Source organism: Mytilus galloprovincialis, chromosome 4 (genome assembly GCF_965363235.1).
Source record: "Mytilus galloprovincialis chromosome 4, xbMytGall1.hap1.1, whole genome shotgun sequence".
NCBI lineage: Eukaryota > Metazoa > Mollusca > Bivalvia > Mytilida > Mytilidae > Mytilus > Mytilus galloprovincialis.
The window spans coordinates 14,502,019-14,521,734 of record NC_134841.1 but is presented as its reverse complement, the minus strand read 5'-3'; the positions used below and the strand labels follow the sequence as shown (position 1 = coordinate 14,521,734).

Sequence of the window (19,716 nt, the reverse complement as noted above, 5' to 3'; positions counted from 1 at the left end):
CATTTCTATCGCTGAGCCTTTGAAAGATTCTTTACTGAAATCTCCACTCTCTGACAAGATGTTTGGTTTACCCTTACAGAGGGTTCAAGAGGAACTCAGCAAAAACCCTCCTCCAGTCAAAGTTAGTGTACAAGTTACTAATGGCAAGAGGTCGGTTAATGCTACATCTAGTTCTACTAGTACTTCTGCTTCAGGTGGTCCTCCTTCTTCTGCTAAGAAAAGGAAGAATAACTACGGCAAACCGCAGAACAAACCCAATAACTCAGGAAAAAGCTCAGGTAAGCCTTCTGGTGGTTTTAAGGGTTCCAAGAAACCTGGGTCTAGTACCTAGGTTCTTGCCCCCTCGTACGTTATTGACAGCTTCCCCAGGGGAAAATTTACAACAAGTTCCTCAAAAATCAATACCAGTAGGGGGGAGGTTAAGTTTTTTCCTAAATCAGTGGAAGAAAATTACCTCAGACTGTTATGTGCTGTCAATAATTCGAGGGGGATTAACACTTCAGTTCAAGAACCCACCTCCTCTGTCTGCAGTTCCAATAAGTTTGTCTCATACTCAAGACCCAGTAAAGTGTCAACTTCTATCAGTAGAAGTGGACACAATGTTACAAAAAGCTGCAATAGAGGAGGTGTCGATCTTAACTCTGTCTCCGGGATTTTATTCCCGTCTTTTTCTGGTTCCAAAGAAGACTGGAGGAATGAGGCCGGTCATAGACCTATCTATTCTGAACAAATTTCTTATTGTTCCCCACTTCAAAATGGAAACAAACAGATCCATCAGGGCTTCAATCCTTCCAGGAATGTGGACTACTTCTCTGGATCTTTCAGACGCGTATTTCCACATTCCCATTTCCCAAACTTACAGGAAATACCTTCGCTTCGTTTGGAACAACAAAGTTTTCCAGTTCAAGGCTCTCCCTTTTGGCCTGTCTACAGCCCCTTTGGCTTTTACAAAAATCATTCAGGCAGCTATAGCTCACCTACATTCCCTGTCTATTCAGATTCATTCCTACCTGGACGATTCCCTTCTCAAGGAATTTTGCCCAATCAAATTGAGGGTTCAGACAGATTTGGTCATCAATTGTTTTCTGTCCCTAGGTTTCCTTATCTCTTGGAAAAAGTCAGAGATAATTCCGTCTCAAGACTTTGTTTTCCTGGGAGAACATTTCCTAACCAGTGTAGGCCTAGTTCTCCCACCAGAGGAGAAATTTACAAAACTATGTCAGAAAATACATTTATTCCTGACGGTTCAATCAGTCACAGCACGTCAATTCTTGCAACTTCTGGGTCTATTGAACTCTCTGGCAGATGTAATTCCATTGGGACGACTTCACATTCGTCCGCTTCAGTTTTATCTGCACAAGTTATGGATTGCAGCTTCACAAGAATGGGAAGCATTGATTCCAATCACTCAGCCTTTATTTCCACACCTTCAATGGTGGTTAGTACGGGAAAATGTAATGAGGGGCCTATGTCTGTTCCCTCAAGTTCCCAGTCTAACATTATTCACAGATGCCTCCACCCTCGGTTGGGGAGCATATCTGGAGGGGCTTACAATCTCGGGAGTCTGGAGTCCAGATCTTTTGGAAGAGCATATCAATGTATTGGAAATGAAAGCAGTTCTGTTTGCACTGAATCATTTCCAAATGTCTCTAAAGAATCAGTCTGTCATTCTGGCCACGGACAACACAACAGTTGTAGCTTATCTCAAGAATCAGGGAGGAATAAAATCAACGGTACCAATTTTGTTGCACCAGATGCGCATTTCGACAATATATGTCTCTTCAGTGATGCTCGTGGCCAAAATATTTCATTCACCTTCTCTTTATCAGATAGCCAGAGACATTCTCCTTCTGTGTTTTCAACTTCAGGTTCATCTAGTGGTGAGACATATTGCGGGGCACCTCAATATTCTAGCCGACACTCTCTCCAGATCCCTTGCTCCAGTAAACACGGAGTGGGAACTACTTCAAGTAGTTTTCAAAGCTGTGACTCTTCATTGGGGGTCACCTCAGATAGATCTGTTTGCGACCAGTCTCAATCACAAACTTCTAACATTTGTGTCTCCGGTTCCGGATCCAAAATCTTTTGCGGTAGACGCAATGAGCCTATCTTGGAAAGGAATGTTCGGGTACGCCTTCCCTCCTTTCAGGTTTCTCTCCCCAGTACTTCAGAAAATAGCAGGGGAAAATTGCAAGATCATAGTTATTGCTCCAGCATGGCCAAAACAGTCTTGGTTTCCAGACCTTCTGCGCCTTTCATGTGCTTGTCCTCTAGTTCTACCTCTGAGACCAGACCTTCTGTCTCAAATCAAGGGCAAGGTTCTTTATCAAAATCCAGAAAAACTTCATCTACACGCCTGGCTTCTCTCAGGGTTAGCCTCAGAAAGAGAGGTTTTTCTGAAGGAGCAACCAAGCATCTCACAAAGTCTGTCAGAGACTCCACTAGCATTGTCTATGATGCAAAATGGTCAATCTTCTCAGATTGGTGTAGTGAGCGGGAAATTGATCCTTTCCAAGTCACTGTACAACAATTAGCAGACTTTCTAGTTTTTCTTTTTGAATCCAAAGGATTATGTCCCTCTACTATTAAGGGATATAGATCAGCTATCTCAAGAACTATTCATATTTCTGGTGGCCCAGATTTTGGAATCAATGAGCATATTTCTCTTTTGGTTCGTAGTTTTAGTCTTGAAAGACCAAGACAAAAAACTTTAGTTCCTAAGTGGGACCTTGGACTAGTTTTATCCTTTTTAAAACTTCCTCCTTTTGAACCAGCAGAAACAATAGATTTAAGGTTTCTTTCCTATAAATGCTGTTTTCTTTTAGCTTTGGCTTCTGGACGGAGAAGGAGTGAAATCCATGCCTTCTCTATTTCTGATGCTTGCCTTCGATTTAACAGGGATAAATCTTCTGTTACTCTTTTAACGGATCCTGCTTTTTTGGCAAAGAATCAGATTCCAGATAAGGGTGCAGAACCAGTTGTGATTCCTGCACTCCCTAGCGATTCTATTTCTGTACTTTTATGTCCAGTAAGAATCCTTTCTATTTATCTGGAAAGAACGTGTAGTTTACGTTCTGTTTCTAACTCAAGACTCTTTATTCCTATTAAAAAAGGAATCTCAGATCTTTCTGTTAAAACTATTTCTACTTGGATATGCAAATGCATATCTTTAGCTTATGGTTCTTCTAAGGCAGAACTTTTAAATAGTTTTAATGTTAAAGCCCATGATGTTAGGGGTATCTCTACATCCTGGGCTCTGTTTAACAGTGCATCTTTAGAAGAGGTACTGTCTGCAGGTTTCTGGAGAAATGAGAACTCTTTTATATCTCACTACCTCCAATCTATGGCTACTTTTGCCGAGAGTTTATACTCTCTTGGACCTATAGTTTCAGCACAAAGATTGAACTTTCCTCCTGTTTCTTCTGTTACAGGGGATTCAGCTTTACGTTAGATTCTGTTACTCAGAATTTATGATGGTAACGTATTTATAGCTATAAAATATTCAAATTTTAAAGTAAATTTGGATTTTATTAGATAAATACTTACCATCATAAATTATAGGTCCCACCCACCTCCCCTTCATCCCCTTTCCTTATGTTTCTGTCTTGAGGAAATTGAATGGAAGAATATGGGCAAACAGGGGTATATGTCCGGACCAGTGAGAGTACGTTTATTTTTAGTAGGGATTTTCCATCTGACCTATGACGCAATTGGGGTTATACTCAGAATTTATGATGGTAAGTATTTATCTAATAAAATCCAAATTTACTTTAAAATTTGAATATTTTTGTACACTTATTGGTCCTGGGAATACATGTATTCTTAAAGGTTATCAATTCAACACCGCACTTAAATGATAATTGCATTGACTTTGTTTTCAATAATGTTTAACCAGTGGTATACATCCTGTCGATATCTTTATATTAACACTACAAAATGCAAAAGCGTTTTTAGACTACAGATATAAGAAGATGTGGTATGAGCGCCAATGAGACAACTCTCCATCCGCAAGTCATAAATTTTACAAGTTTTAAAATCATTATAGGTCAAAGTACGGTCTTCAACACAGAGTCTTGGCTTACACCCAACAGCAAGCCAAAAAGTGCCCCGAAAATGCCTACGTAAAACCATTAAAACGGGAAAATCAACGATCTAATCTAGGGGAGAAAAAAAAAGAGAAACGAGGAACACTTATGAACCACATTAACACAAAAAAAAACACTGAACATCAGGTTCCAGACTTAGGACATGTGCAAACAAATTCAGCGGGTGTAAACGTTTTAATAGGTACCAACCTTCACCTTTATCTGAAACAATAGTGCTATATCTCAATGCCTCCAAATAAAATTATATCTCAATACAGAAATACACCGTGACCATCATGATAATATATCAATTTAAATTGCTTTCCTCAATCAAAAGGCATAGTTTAAAAAAAACATACACTGAACAAATAAATATGATCTATGATTCAATGTAAATACAAAATTGATCAAATAAGGGGTAATATGATTAAAAATATCAGATATTGGACAACCATAACACTGGGCAAAATGCCTCCAAATAAAATAACGTACACAGGTAAATGAAAAAAAATTTGTTGTAAGGTATACAGTCATGGAGTACGGAATTATTTTTTACGAAATAAATAATTTTGTTGTTCATAATACGAGAACATAAGTGAAAATTTATAGTCATACCAAAAGCCCTTTTCAACCAACTTTTACAACTTGCGTTTTTATGTTGTGCAAGCAAGGAGAGATGGATTGAACACGTATTAACGCAATAGGCAGCGCCATATTCTTTATGTATATTCAAATAAGGAGATGTGGTATGAATGACAGTGAGACTACTATCCACTAAATTTCAAATAAGGTGGATTTCAGCAATTATAGCCAACCGTTCGGAAGGCCCCGACATGAAAAATATGAAACAAGTCCATGCAGAAAACATACGGCCTGATTTATAACAAAACAATTAAGATTAACAAATATGACATAAACCAATGACAACCACTGAACATCAGGCTCTGAGGCTATGGAACAGACACAGGCGATATAATATTTTACTGTAAACTAACAGGGGAAGTATTATTAGTTATCAGGGATTACCAGAATGTAACACCGGTGTTTATAATTCAAACACACTGCCAGATGCCAGCCGAATGTTGTATGCATTTTTTTACAATGGTGTAAAATTCCGTACACCCCTGACTACACCAATATAACGGTCGAATTTATTTCTTATGAGGCGCTTTTAAAACCAGGGTGTATAATGGGGGAAAATCGTATGAGGAATTTGCAAAACATCTTTATGAACACCGATATTGTTGTGTATTGTCTATATATATGTAAGCCTCAAATCTATGTCCGGCCTCAAATCTATGTCCTTTCCCCAAATCTATGTCCCTTTTTAATATTGCGTCATAGATGTTCCAAATCTATGTCCTGTATTGTCTCAAATCTATGTCCTTTATTTACCCAAATCTATGGCCATTTTTGGCTCCAATCTCACGGGGGGGGGGGGGGGGGGGGTCTCAACATGGGATTTTGGGTACAGGTGTGCAGCTGGGATTTTAAAAACACCCCCCATTCATATATTGAATAATTGTGAAATCCCTACCTATACATATATTTCACAGCGAAATTATAAGCCATTCATATATTTATCACCCATTGATATATCACAATCGGTCAATTACTACCTATTGATATATTTCCTCGGTAAAATTGCACCCCATTGATATATTTGACGGATCAAAAAAGGGACCCATTCCAGCGGCACATATGTATATACCTTTATATAGGAAGAGACCCCCCAGTGTCCAATCTATGTCCTTTCATCAACGTAAAACATAACAAAACGTCATCAAGTATATGACGTCATTGCAAAAAAGGAATAATGGCGGAGCAGGACACTATTTTACTACTGTCCAAATGAAGGATACACTATATCTAATAAGCGCAAAAAAGGTATTTCAAAGGATCCAAATCCAGAATCGTTTTGGGCGGATATGCTGTACATTGTACAGATTGCAAAGGCCAAAGAAGAACATCAAAATTGGGGAGCAAAGAAAATTGTTGACGAATTGAAAGTACCGTTTTCTGACAGAATGGTAAAAAAGTTTTTGTCGCTTTACTTTTATGATCAAGAATCTAAATGTATCTACAAAAAATCTCAAGACTTAAATAGCAATCATAGAAAATGTTTAGACAAAGAGCAATTAATTCAGATAATTAACAAAAACCACATGAAAGACCATAGAAAATATGAGACAATTTATGACTGTTTAAGAAGTACAGTATTTCCTGTCGTTAGAGAAAGCATCAAGGTACTATTTAAATTAAACGTAAACTGCCAGGGCTGTAACAATGCAGTAGAAATTCCCAAAACAACAGTTTTAAGGCGCCCAATTCCTGCAACTTATGCTAACAGTCGTTGGCAAATAGACTTAAAGAAAATGCCACCAGTCCGAGGTTACAACTACATTTGCAACATAGTAGATTGCTTTTCTCGCTTGGCATTTGGTGGCCCATTAAAAGGAAAATTTGCAAAAGATGTAGCAGAACTAACTTTAAAATATGTATATCTGTATGGTCCGCCAAGAATATTACAGAGTGACAACGGCAAAGAATTTACAAATGTAAACTTGGCTGAAGTTGTTTCAATTTTTAAGACTAGGCAGATACATGGACGTCCCTATCATCCACAAAGCCAAGGACGCGTAGAACGCTTTAACAGAACACTTACTGAATATTTTAGAAAAGAAATGTCGTTAGAAAAAGACTGGCCTTCAAAATTACCAGAATTTTATTACAACTACAACAACAGGGTACACAAAAGTACAAAGCCTTCTACACCATATCAACTTTACTTTAAAAGACCTAACTTTGCACCACCTATTGATGAACAGGTAACTATAAACTTAGCTTAATGCTTTATTTTAAAATATATGGCGAATTAGAAAAGAAAAAAAAACAACACAACGCAACACAAACAAAGTAACACACACACATACACACATCTTGTGAAACTATATGAAAGTTTTACACTAAATTCATTCTATTTCATTCATAAATTATTCTAAAATATCATAAAATGCCAAAGTGATACATGTACTGTATGTAAATATAACTTATCTATTGTAGCATTGGTGAAAATATTACGGGCAATAAAACCGTTTCTTTTTTTATAGCTTCCGTTTGTGCTCCTAACTGAAGATGAAAGAAAGTTCCTAGAACAGGCACACTTAGATGTAGAAAATGAAGAAGAAGAGATTGGTGAAATGTTACCTGAAAGTAACATAAATGAAGATGAAAATGGAAATTTGGAGATGTTGAGAAACATAAATGACAGAGATGTAACGTTTGAAGGTAAAAATACAAGTCTTTATTTACTCCAATAGTAATCTAAAAGGTTTTACTTTTTAAGGCCCTGATATTAGTTAAACAAAGTTATTTTTAAAATACAATTTTATGAGAAATATAAATGTAAGTAGATAAAGGAAGATGTGGTGTGAGTGCCAAGGAGACAACTCTCCATCCAAATAACAATTTTTTAAAAGTAAACCATTATAGGTCAATGTACGGCCTTCAACACGGAGCCTTGACTCAACAACAAGCTATAAAGGGCCCCTAAATTACTAGTATAAAACCATTCAAACGGGAAACCCAACGGTCTTGTCTATATAAAAATAATGCATATTTTAAATTTACTGTGTTATCATGTTAATATTTTATATGTTTGCGTTAAATTTGCCACTGGACGTTACACAACCATGCATCGACTATACAGTTTAATTTGTTTAAACTTATTTTTATTAAAGAAGCCATGGATATTGTGTCGGAACCTAATGAAGAACACCAAGAAGTTCAGGAGACAAACAAAGGGAGGCAGTTGGAAAATGATCATATAGTTACAGAAACCGGAGATACATACTTCACTACGGAAACAAATGATATTGCACATTTAGAAGTCGTAAGTAATGTTTTAGTATGATAGAGTATTTCTGCTACTTTGCACATGTGTGCATAGTGTATGTGTGTTTCGAAAAAAAGTTATACGCTAATTTAAAAAAAATAGGTTTATCCGTTTTACACGTTTTCACCTTTGAATGAATTAAAACAAATCGAAATGAAAAAAATCATGTAAATTAATGATGTTCTTTTTAAATTAATTTTTTTTCCGACATATTTTACTTTATGTTCTTTCAGATGCAAAAGAATCTCGATCCCATGGAAGGTGCAAGTCCGTATTACAAGGAACTTTACAAAAGACGCTTTGTAAATGATGTCAACGATAAAGAAAATGCTATTCCCGTAAGTCATACATGTAGATATGTAAATAAAAATATAACCCGAATAATCCAGTCGTTATATTACGATCACTTCGATCACTCCATTAACCTCGAGAAAAGTAGTGGATAGAGGGCACTGAATTATTCGAGTTAATAAAAATATCAAATGTTAATTTATATAAAAAAAAATTCTTATCCTTTTACTTTTTATGTATCTATTCATTATCAGTGCCAATGTGGTTTATACGACAAAAGTAATGTTAATATTTTATTTATTAATACAAATGGTTTAAAATTGCTTTATGATTTGTTTTTTTAGACTGAAGGAAAATCTGTTATGAATAGTGGGCTGATGGATTATTTTCAAAAACGTCAACTAGAGATATATCCTCTTGAACTGTTTTCTGACAATTATCAGGATATTTTCACTCCTGGGCGTTTTTCAATAAAAATGTATTTTCTTGTCCCAGCCACTTTAAAAAAAAAAATGTTTGATCTTTGCAAGTAATTTTTTGTGCAGTCAGTACATTGAATTAGATATAACATTTTTAAGCAAAGAAACAGTTTATTTTTTAGAGGGATTGATAAGATATTGATTCCTGAATGGTCCAAAACAACCAAAATGGCATGTCCCTAGACCGCCTGTTCAACATTCATACTCTAAAATATCGTAAAAAAATGTAGAAATAAATATTAATTTTACTTAATATAAGTTCTTTAACAATTCAAAAGTATGTTTAGAGCCAACATATTTTAATAATCAGCTTTTAACATAGGATTTTTTATTTCAGAAGATGTGTCCCTAACACAATGTCCACTACGAAACGAAGTCATTAAAACTTGCTAATAAACAGTTTTATAAAATCAATGTAATATTTTGTTTGCAAAACATATAAACATTAGGGTCTTACAAAGGAAGTGATGCTTTTATAACGGCAATTAAATTGTTGGTAAGAAAAATTGAGCACATCAAATGGACCAGAGTGATACCGTATTTTTGTAAATGTCCACTACGAAACGGGTCAAATCTCCTTCAGTATCTGGTTTTAAAATCATGAAAAAAATATCAGTGTACAGCTTAATAAATGCTTTGATGAATACAATCAGTCTTGTTACTATTGCAATATAGGGATTGTGGGGAAAAAATAAAACATGCGAATACGTCCCCTACGAAACGGTCCCCTACGAAACAAGTATGGGAGAAAAACGTTTCGTAGTGGACACTACCACTACCATGCAGTCTTTTTTTTAATCTGTTTTCAATTATATTCGTGCAAAACAAATAACAAGGGTTAGTTTCATGTAATTTTTATTATGTTTTTATTAACATATAATAGGGTTGATGTCAACTACGAAACTTTTTGTCCACTACGAAACGGTTTTGTCCACTACGAAACGCATCAAAATGTCCACTACGTAACATGAGTTGTACCTTCATATGTGAAGTACTGTCTAATCTTTATCGATATAAATGGTTTTCCAATTCAGAAAAAAAATGAGATTTTTCTAGTATTTAAAGTAAACAAACTGGAATGTCTATAGGAAACATTTAAAATTGCAAAAAATATGTGTATTTAGAAGTTTCGTAGGGGACAAAAGTCCCCTACGAAACAGTACACAAATTATGAAAATAATATCATTTTAAAGAATATTTAAGATTGCACTTTTTGTTTACAAACAGGTCTATAATAGAGGTATTCAAAATAACTCTTGAAATTAAATTTTAGACAAGTTGATTTTCCATTTTTTTTAGGTCTGAAAGTTACGCTTTTATTGAAAAACGCCCATCTACTATTGGGGAGTATTTGCAATTCAAAACAAATCCAGCTATGAACAAAGGGACGGCAGTGTTTACATCCGGTTTCTGGAGAGAAGGAATATGCCAAAACATAAAAAATTATCCTTCTCGGGGAAAGATTTTTGTTATTAAAGACATAATTACAAGTTTTACATTTGAACTAAATAGATATCAACTAAGACCAAACAATTGATATATGCTCTATTGTGATTCACAAATATTGTAATTAAAAATATAGATCACGTAACTTTTATTTTTATCAATTCAGAATGATTTTATTGATATTTAAAGTAACATATAATAGATCATGTGGTATGAATGTCAATTTAACAGCAATATGAGAGAATTTAGAGACAATTGAAGTACGCTTAAGTTGCATACAAATAGTAATTCTTTACTGTCTTTTTAGTAAAAAAAATGTCTAGTTTAATTCTTCAAGACGGCATACAATAAATATTAACACACACATGATTTTAACCACAAACATGGAGAAATTACTGTATAAAACAAAAATCATACAAGACCGTACTTAAAAAACAATATTTTAAATCAGGGACTTTCTTAGTCACTGTTTAAATACAAGCGAAATAATCTAGCAAGTATAAAAAAGAAGATGTGGTATTATTGCCAATGAGACAACTATCCGCAAAAGACCAAAATGACACAAACATTAACAACTACAGGTAACCGTACAGCCTTCAACAATAAGCAAAGCCCATACAGCATAGTCAGCTATAAAAGGCCCCCGATAAGACAATGTAAAACAATTCAAACGAGAAAACTAACGGCCTCATTTATGTAAAAAAAAAAATGAACAAAAATGTAACACATGAACAAATGACAACCACTGAATTACAGGCTCCTGACTTGGGACATGCACATACATAAATAATGTGGCGGGGTTAAACATGTTAGCGGGATCCAAACCCTTACCCTAATCTGGGACAGTGGTAAAGCAGTACAACATAAGAACGAAAGATTTACTGATACTTGAGCTCTTGTACACACATGTAAAACACATACCAACAAATTAATATTGACCTATGGAAAATGACTTAATAAAAAAAAACTATAAGGCCGAAATTATTAGACGGGCATAAATTTGCGCATGGTTAAAAAAAAATTAAACATTACATAGTTTTAAAGACTTTTCTTTTATAAGGCAGCAACCATTTGATTTTCTGGGGGGGGCTATGGTTTTTTTTCTGGACAAATTTTTTTTTTCGCCTGCGAAGTCGAAAACAATTTTTTTCTTTCAATTTTAGCATTACATATAGTGGCAGCTGATGGTGAAACAAACAATTTTTTTTTCTCAGAATCAAAAACAAATTATTTTTTTCTCCAAAAACTGGAAACGTCACAATTAAAAATCGGCCACATATTTGAGGTCGAATTATTTTTTTATGGACATATATTTGCGAATGACGTCATGATTAAAAATCGGCCACAGATTTGAGGTCGAATCCTTTTTTACGGACATAGATTAGCGATTGACGTCAAGATCGGGCATAGATTTGAGAAACGGACACAGATTTGAGGTCGTACATAGATCTGAGGTTTACATATATATATCTTTATTCTCAATAAACCATATACATTGTACTTAGTCAAATACTACCCTTCTTATTTTATGTTTGGGAATTTTACTTTTTCGAACATAACAAGAAAATTTTGCTAGGTCTTGTTAATCTGTTAAGACAGATTTGATAAAAGTATTTTTACTGCCTAACTAAATTAAATGCTGTCCCTGTTCAGATATGAAATAATGAGATTTGGCATGGTTGTGATTGTCAACCACTGAAGAACGAGGATGAACACAACTATAGGTAATGGTATCCATACGATCTTCGTCGATTAGGAAAACTCATAACGTATGATAAACTCATCATAGATAGATACCAGGATTAAAATTTTATATTTACGCCAGACGCGCGTTTCATCTACAAAAGACTCATCAGTGACGCTCGAATAAAAAAAAATGTTAAAAAGGCCAAATTAAGTACGAAGTTGAGGAGCATTGAGGACCAAAATTTCCTAAAAGTTTTGCCAAAAATAGCTAAGGTAATCTACTCCTGAGATAGACAAGCCTTAGTTTTTCAAAAATTTCAAAAAGTTTGGTTATCAGTCGATTTATAATTATGAACATATCAATGATAACTCAAGTCAACACAGAAGTGTTGGTTACCGTAACTTTTAACTTTGGAGTTATTATTTGTATAGATTATCGGGTTTTCTTTTCTACCCTCTTACATTCTTAATGTTAAATGACTTTTTGAATATCAATTTAAATTAATTAAATTGTAATATTGCTTTACACTTTATTAGGCAAGAACGTGCCCCATCAATCCGTATCAAGAACTTTGCAGTAAGTATAAAGTGAATATTTTTAAACAAATTTGAAATTTTATTTAGTACTTAGAAAATTATTTGCGATTTTTTATTCAACTTTCCGCAAAACTAATTTACACCCTATGATCGTTTACACGGAATTTAGATACTTTCCGAAAAGTTTTGATTTTCATTATCACATGTGCATACATTGCAAATGAAAGCTTTGTAAAATAGTGTATATCATTTTGTTTTATATGTAACACTTTTTGATACATTTTATTTCAAAGTTGTGTATCGTTTCTTTTGTTGACTAGTATAGTAACAGACCATGTAATTGGTCATTATATGTTACGTAGAGACCATGGTTTTGGTCGTTTGATATTATACATGTATATTATAGTAACAGACCATGTATTTGGTCATTATATGTTACATGAGACCATAGTTTTTGGTCGTTTGATATTATATTATAGTAACAGACCATGTATTTGGTCATTATATATTACGTAGACCATGGTTTTGGTCAATAGATATTAGTAACAGACCATGTATTTGGTCATTATATGTGACGTAGACCATGGTTTTGGTCGTTTGGTATTATATATTATAGTAACAGACCATGTATTTGGTCATTATTGTTACGTAGACCATGGTTTTGGTCATTTGATATTATTATAGTAACAGACCATGTATTTGGTCATTATATGTTATGTAGAGACCATGGTTTTGGTCGTTTGATATTATATATTATTGTAACAGACCATGTATTTGGTCATTATAGGTTACTTAGAGACCATGGTTTTGGTCGTTTGATATTATTATAGTAACAGACCATGTTTTTTATTTTTGTCATTATATGTTACGGAGACCATGGTTTTGGTCAATTGGTATTATATATTATAGTAACAGACCATGTATTTGGTCATTATATGTTACGTAGACCATGGTTTTGGTCATTTGATATTATTATAGTAACAGACCATGTATTTGGTCATTATATGTTACGTAGATCATGGTTTTGGTCATTTGATATTATTATAGTAACAGACCATGTATTTGGTCATTATATGTTACGTAGACCATGGTTTTGGTCGTTTGATATTATTATAGTAACAGACTATGTATTTGGTCATTATATGTTACGTAGACCATGGTTTTGGTCAATAGATATTACTTTTAGACCATGTATTTGGTCAATAGATATTACTTTTAGACCATGTATTTGGTCAATAGATATTAGTAACAGACCATGGTTTTGGTCATTAATTGTTTAGTTTAGACCATGATTTTGGTCATTTATATTATATATTATAGTAACAGACCATGGTTTTGGTCATTATATGTAAAGTAGAACATGGTTTTGGTCAATAAATTTTAGTAACAGACAATGTATTTGGTCATTATATGTTATGTATAGACCATGCTTTTGGTCATTGGAATGATGTAACAAACCATGATTTAGGTCATTATATGTCACATTCGACCATGGTTTTGGTCATAAGATATTCGTAACAGACCATGTATTTGGTCATTAAGTATGTGTTACAGAGATCATGTATTTGGTTAATAGATGTTGATAACAGATCATGTATTTGGTTTATATATTATTTACAGACCATGTATTTGGTCAAAAGCTGTTGGTAACAAACCATGATTTTGGTCAATATATATCATGTATATTACTTTAAGACCATGTATTTGGTCAATAGAGTTAATAACAGACCCTTAATTTGGTTAATATATATAACTTTTAGACCTTATTTTGGTCAATAGAATATAATTAAGTTATATAAATTATGTGTATGTATTTTTTTGTTCAATAGAATATGATTAAATGTATATTAAGTTTATGTGACCTAACATTTGTGTATAGAATATGATTTTTAAAATCAAACATGACCAGTTTACTTTAACCTGGTATTGTTCATTAGAATATGATTTTTAGATATATACATTTTGGTAGACATTGCATTTGTTCAATATATTATGTTTAGATACAAGCATGACCTTTTTATGTGAATCATGTTTTGTTTAATAGAAAATGAATTTAAGATCTATACATTTTATGTAAACCATTTTTTTTTTCATTTAAAGAGTGTACAATTTATGTAGACAATGTATTTGTTCATGTTGTTAAATAGTATTTATATTTTATATGTAAACATCAATACAATATGATTTTTAGATATATAGTAATAATATACATTGTACATATACATTTGATGTAAACCATGTATTTGTTGATTTTGTTCAATAGATGTTGTTTTTAGACCATGAATTTAGTTAATAGATGAACTACAATAAAATACCATATATTTATTGATAGACTTTACTTTTCATAGAACATGTATTTGGTCAAATAAAGTTGATGCTCAGTTATGCATTCAATATAAACCCTGTATTTGGTCAACAGAATTTGATGTTTGCATACATTTTTAAAAATGAACCTTTTCTTATAAACCATATTTTTGGTTAGTAGAATTTCATTTTCAGATATACATAACACATATATTGATCATACATGTTTCATATAGACAATAGATCAAAATATAAGGAATATAGCTTTAAAAATTTGTACAGCTGAGAGATGCTGGTCTGAGTTACAGTTATGCTGCAATGATAAAATGCTTTAAAAGAGACTCCAATAGACAATGTTTTGACATTTCTAATATAATTACCTGCATGGGACGGTAGTTAGTTTTAGAACTTTTTGTTTTTGTTTTCAAAAGTTCTACTTAAAGTAAGCCTTTCATAAAAATTATTTTTTAATATGCACAAAATATGAATGTGTCATAGCAGTAGGATATCATGCTAGTTTAACTAAACTTAACTGCTTGGGCCGTTAAGTCATTATTACAAAATGAATGCTTGATTTAATCTCTCATTCAGATATTTGCCTATATGTCTTGCTCATTTAGTTGTTTTGTTTAGGTGAAAACAGTCTTTTATTGAAGTTTGATATTGTAATATATATATAATCACTGAAAAGATTGTTGACAAGGACATTGTCTCATTGTTATTTTGCAGAACTTGCTTGGGCTGGTACTGTATTGCAACTTATTTATAGGTTTTTCAAATATTCTTAATCACATTCAGTATTTTCACTGTTAGTTACAAACATAGATTGAGCTTGAACTAATATAGCTAATATGAGAAATTGAATATCTTGTGAAGGCATTAATAACTTGTTAACATCAAATATGACGAACAGTTCTGAATTTTGCCAAGTGCTTGGCCTTTGTGGGATAGGAAAGATTTATTTTATTGCATCTTTCCTGGTGGCTTAGTTGACCCCTTCCTAGGCCAAGCTATTGTATTCTGTATTATTTTATTATCGTTTTATGTTTTGCATTCATTATTATCAGAGACATATAATACATTATATGTCTCTGTTATTATCTTGTTGGAAAATGTATATGTATATATTATATATTGTTTATTTTTGTATGAGAAACTGAATAAGTAAAAATATTGCAATTCAACTTCTTGTTTCTCTTTTCATTTATGCATCGCCCAAATGGTCCAATAAATGTTAAATACATGAGATACTCGTCGATTTATTCAAGTGAAAGGTAAACCTCTCGTTGTTTGTTTGGGTTGAAGGAGGAAAGCATAAAGGCAAGTTATTTTAATAACTTATTTTATGCAAACGACGAAAAACCATTAATTCATTTCTTTTTGATTATTTTCATAATCCTTTGGGGAACCCCTGCATTACGCTCTTTTGACTGGATGCCCATTGGTTAGTTTCTTCACTATGTATCTTATTACACTTTCTTGCTTATCTACAGATCGATAGTTTTGTAAACAAGATTTTTATTTTGAGATTTTATAAACTTTCCCACCCTCCTTCCCCTTTTCAACACCTTTAGCTTTTTATTTAAGATTGGTTAGATGTTCATATATATTTTTGGTCGATTACAAATGTATTTTGGTTATAATGCCAGTTTATTAAGTTTGTTGGCTACCATCTTCATTTTTGTATGCTTATGTAGCATGTGTTACATTTATCATTTTTTATCTTTATATGGCTTGGCTTAGTTGACCCCTTCCTAGGCCAAGCTATTGTATTCTGTATTATTTTATTATCGTTTTATGTTTTGCATTCATTATTATCAGAGACATATAATACATTATATGTCTCTGTTATTATCTTGTTGGAAAATGTATATGTATATATTATATATTGTTTATTTTTGTATGAGAAACTGAATAAGTAAAAATATTGCAATTCAACTTCTTGTTTCTCTTTTCATTTATGCATTGCCCAAATGGTCCAATAAATGTTAAATACATGAGATACTCGTCGATTTATTCAAGTGAAAGGTAAACCTCTCGTTGTTTGTTTGGGTTGAAGGAGGAAAGCATAAAGTGTAATACTACGCCGAATTTACGCTACATATATTGGACCGATAAAACTGCTCATTGAAAGCATGTCCCAGGGATATTCAATACATTGATTTAGTATAAAAATTATCATAATGAAGTCATCGAGACCGTGACAAATTAATCTGGGAATTTTCACATCTTTCAGTAAAGTCCAAAAGGTACACAATAAATAAGACATATCAAATACATGTATATATATTCTGTTACACCGTTCCGTAATTTATATAGTTCGTTTGATTATATTCTTAATCTATTTATGTGTTCCAACCTAGGAGGATTATTCATCTTTAACGTTAAAACATCGTACCGTCGCTACCTTTCCCTCTCTCAAACTGAACATTGCAAGGTCATACCAGTTCTGGAGAACTTTTCAAAGGACAAACGTCATCTAGGACACAATTCGTGGCTAACCACAGAGTGAGTTAACTTTACAACATTGTTTTTGAAGCCTTCAAATTACTCTATACATATTTGAACATTCTCTCTGTGAAACACTGGAAATTTAAATGCTCTTGAAAGTACAACATTTTCTCGGATTCAACGGACTGTGCTATCTATTACTTTTGACATTTCGTTTTAATAACATTAATTGAACACATTGTAAAATTGTATTTTATTTGTTTTTCAGCTTTTTACCATATGTCAGATTGGTTCATAATTAAAGTATCAGCACCTGATAGTCTTTTCTCCTTGAGCCCAATCGTCGGTTATACTTAATGGTCAGGCCAATACAGTAAAAAGTCTACAACTTGCCTGTTGTGTCTCACAGATAACGCCACTCCACGTTAGTTATACAGCTACATAACAACCTACCTGTTGAGCCCTGCATGTACGCGTCATCCCTTGACGTACAGTAAATTGACGACAACCTGTCTTTACATATCCAGACAAGGAACGACAACGTAGCAACGTACATACGTACATACCTTTACACTGACAGTGGACTACATATCTTGTGTGAACTCGACAGCAACCCAACAACGTTGAGTCAACATGGATCCCAGTCATGTGGAACAACAAGAAGAGATTCAGCCCCAAGATGGAGATGTCCCTGAACTATTAGAAAATCCGTCTAATACATCACAGTCAGATGAAACTCCCGAGGCTAGGCGAGTACGTGACCTCACGGAAAAAGGACAAGGAGCTTTCACTGAAAAACGTCACAAGCTCTGTCAGGAACTAGAGGCTCTCTGGGCAGACATTGAATCCCAGTTATTGGAAGTAACAACGCCTCCTAACGATCTCCAGCAACTCCTAACAGTCCAGGACAAACTTGTTAAAGCCTGTAATAATTATCGTAGGCTCACAGATGAATACCTAGACTTTCTGAAAAGGACCCGAACATTGGAGAGTCAAAAAGAAATTGATGCATGTAAACTCTCTTTGGATTTACGACTGTCTAAAGTGGAGCTAGTTATGGAAAAACTACACGAGCATCGCCTCGCTCTAACAAAGGCCAAATCCACTAAATCAAAGACCTCAAGGGGTAAGAAAACCTCGCACAGCGGTAGCTCTAACGCGTCAGACATGTCAAGCCTGGCACGGAGAAAGCGAGCCAAGGCAGAGGCTGCAAAGTCTAAGATAGCATTTGTCGAAAAACATGCCCTTATCCTACAACAGGAAGCAATGTTAGAAGAACAAGCCCTGTTCAGACAAAATGAAATGGAACAGGAAGCAGCACGCAAAAAGGCTGAGATGGAACAGGAAGCAGCACACAAAAAGGCTGAAATGGAACAGGAAGCCAGTCGTAAACAGGCAGAAATGGAGCAAGAAGTCGCTCAACGTAAACATGAGGCCGCACAGAGAACAGTTCAGCTAGAACAGGAGGCCGCTCACAGAAAAATGCAATTAGAACAAGAGGCCGCTCACAGAAAAACGCAATTAGAACAAGAAGCTATGCGCAGAAAGGCTCAAATGCAGCAAGAAGCGGCACGAGTAAGCCGGGAAAAGGCCGAGCTTAAAGCCAAATATAACCTTCTTGAAGCACAGAGAGAAGCTGCAGCCGCAGAAGCCGAGGCTCGTATCCTGGAATACGATGATAGCCAAGCGTATAGCGATCTCCCTGACGAAAAGGAAGACCCGCTCCAGCGTGTGCAAGATTTCGTCAATAAACTTCCTGTATCAACTGTTGTAAAGGAAGTAACAGGACCTCAAAAGAAAAAACAAATTCCTGTTAAGATCGAGCTGAGTCACGAAGCACCAGCGTTCGTGCCGTCAGTGGCACTGAACTTGCTGTCACAGACATCTGCTGTCTTACCTTCCGATACTAAGTCACCGGAAGTTACCTTAATCCCAGATCTGGAATTAGTAACTGGCATACAGAGACTAGGCCTTTCGGATGAGAGCCCTACTGAACACCAAAAACAGGGTGTTAAAGAAGCGATCCCTGTCTTACGCACAAAACAAGACTTTATAGAAGAGATCCCTGTTTCACACCAAAAACAAGGCGTACTAGAAGAGATCCCTGTTTCACACCAAAAACAAGGCGTACTAGAAGAGATCCCTGTTGCACACCAGCAACAAATCAACTTCACATCGGAGATAACTAGATTCCTCTTACGTAAGGACCTGCTTTTCTCCCTGTTAACAAGCTTTAACGATCGGGCAGAATCCTTCCATACTTGGAAAGCAAGCTTCAAGAATGTGACTGATGAGTTACAAGTCTCTGACTCAGAACAGATCGATTTACTGATCAAGTGGCTCGGTCCAGAGTCTGCTACACACGCCATTAGCATAAGAGCGTCGAACGCCAATAATCCTACAATAGGTATACAGAGATTATGGAAGAGGCTTGACGAGCGGTATGGTGCTCCAGAAATGTTGGAAGCCTCTCTCATGAGTAAACTTGCCAAATTCCCAACCTTGACGAATAAGGACAACGCACGTCTCTACGAACTGTCTG

General features: G+C 34.5%; 1 protein-coding gene and 1 long non-coding RNA gene across 2 annotated transcripts; both read left to right on the top strand.

Moving 5' to 3' along the window:
* Positions 1–5,982: 5,982 nt before the first annotated feature.
* Positions 5,983–13,215, top strand: LOC143070979 (uncharacterized). Its single transcript, XM_076245076.1, has 5 exons — positions 5,983–6,913; positions 7,196–7,373; positions 7,826–7,977; positions 8,214–8,318; positions 13,207–13,215. Exons 1-5 carry the CDS (start codon positions 6,014–6,016, stop codon positions 13,213–13,215), a joined length of 1,344 nt encoding a protein of 447 aa, XP_076101191.1. The 5' UTR covers positions 5,983–6,013.
* A 3,798-nt stretch (positions 13,216–17,013) lies between these two features.
* On the top strand, positions 17,014–17,493 carry LOC143071434 (uncharacterized). The gene is made up of 2 exons (XR_012976901.1): positions 17,014–17,231; positions 17,443–17,493. It is a non-coding gene; the product is annotated as an uncharacterized LOC143071434 (long non-coding RNA).
* Positions 17,494–19,716: the final 2,223 nt, after the last annotated feature.

Bases quoted from the DNA above. Each gene is read 5' to 3' on its own strand.
- LOC143070979 (XM_076245076.1), top strand. From the start codon at position 6,014: ATGCTGTACATTGTACAGATTGCAAAGGCCAAAGAAGAACATCAAAAT. The intron at 6,914-7,195 runs GTAACTATAAAC...CTTTTTTTATAG, and splicing joins CACCACCTATTGATGAACAG to CTTCCGTTTGTGCTCCTAAC. The intron at 7,978-8,213 runs GTAAGTAATGTT...ATGTTCTTTCAG, and splicing joins ATATTGCACATTTAGAAGTC to ATGCAAAAGAATCTCGATCC.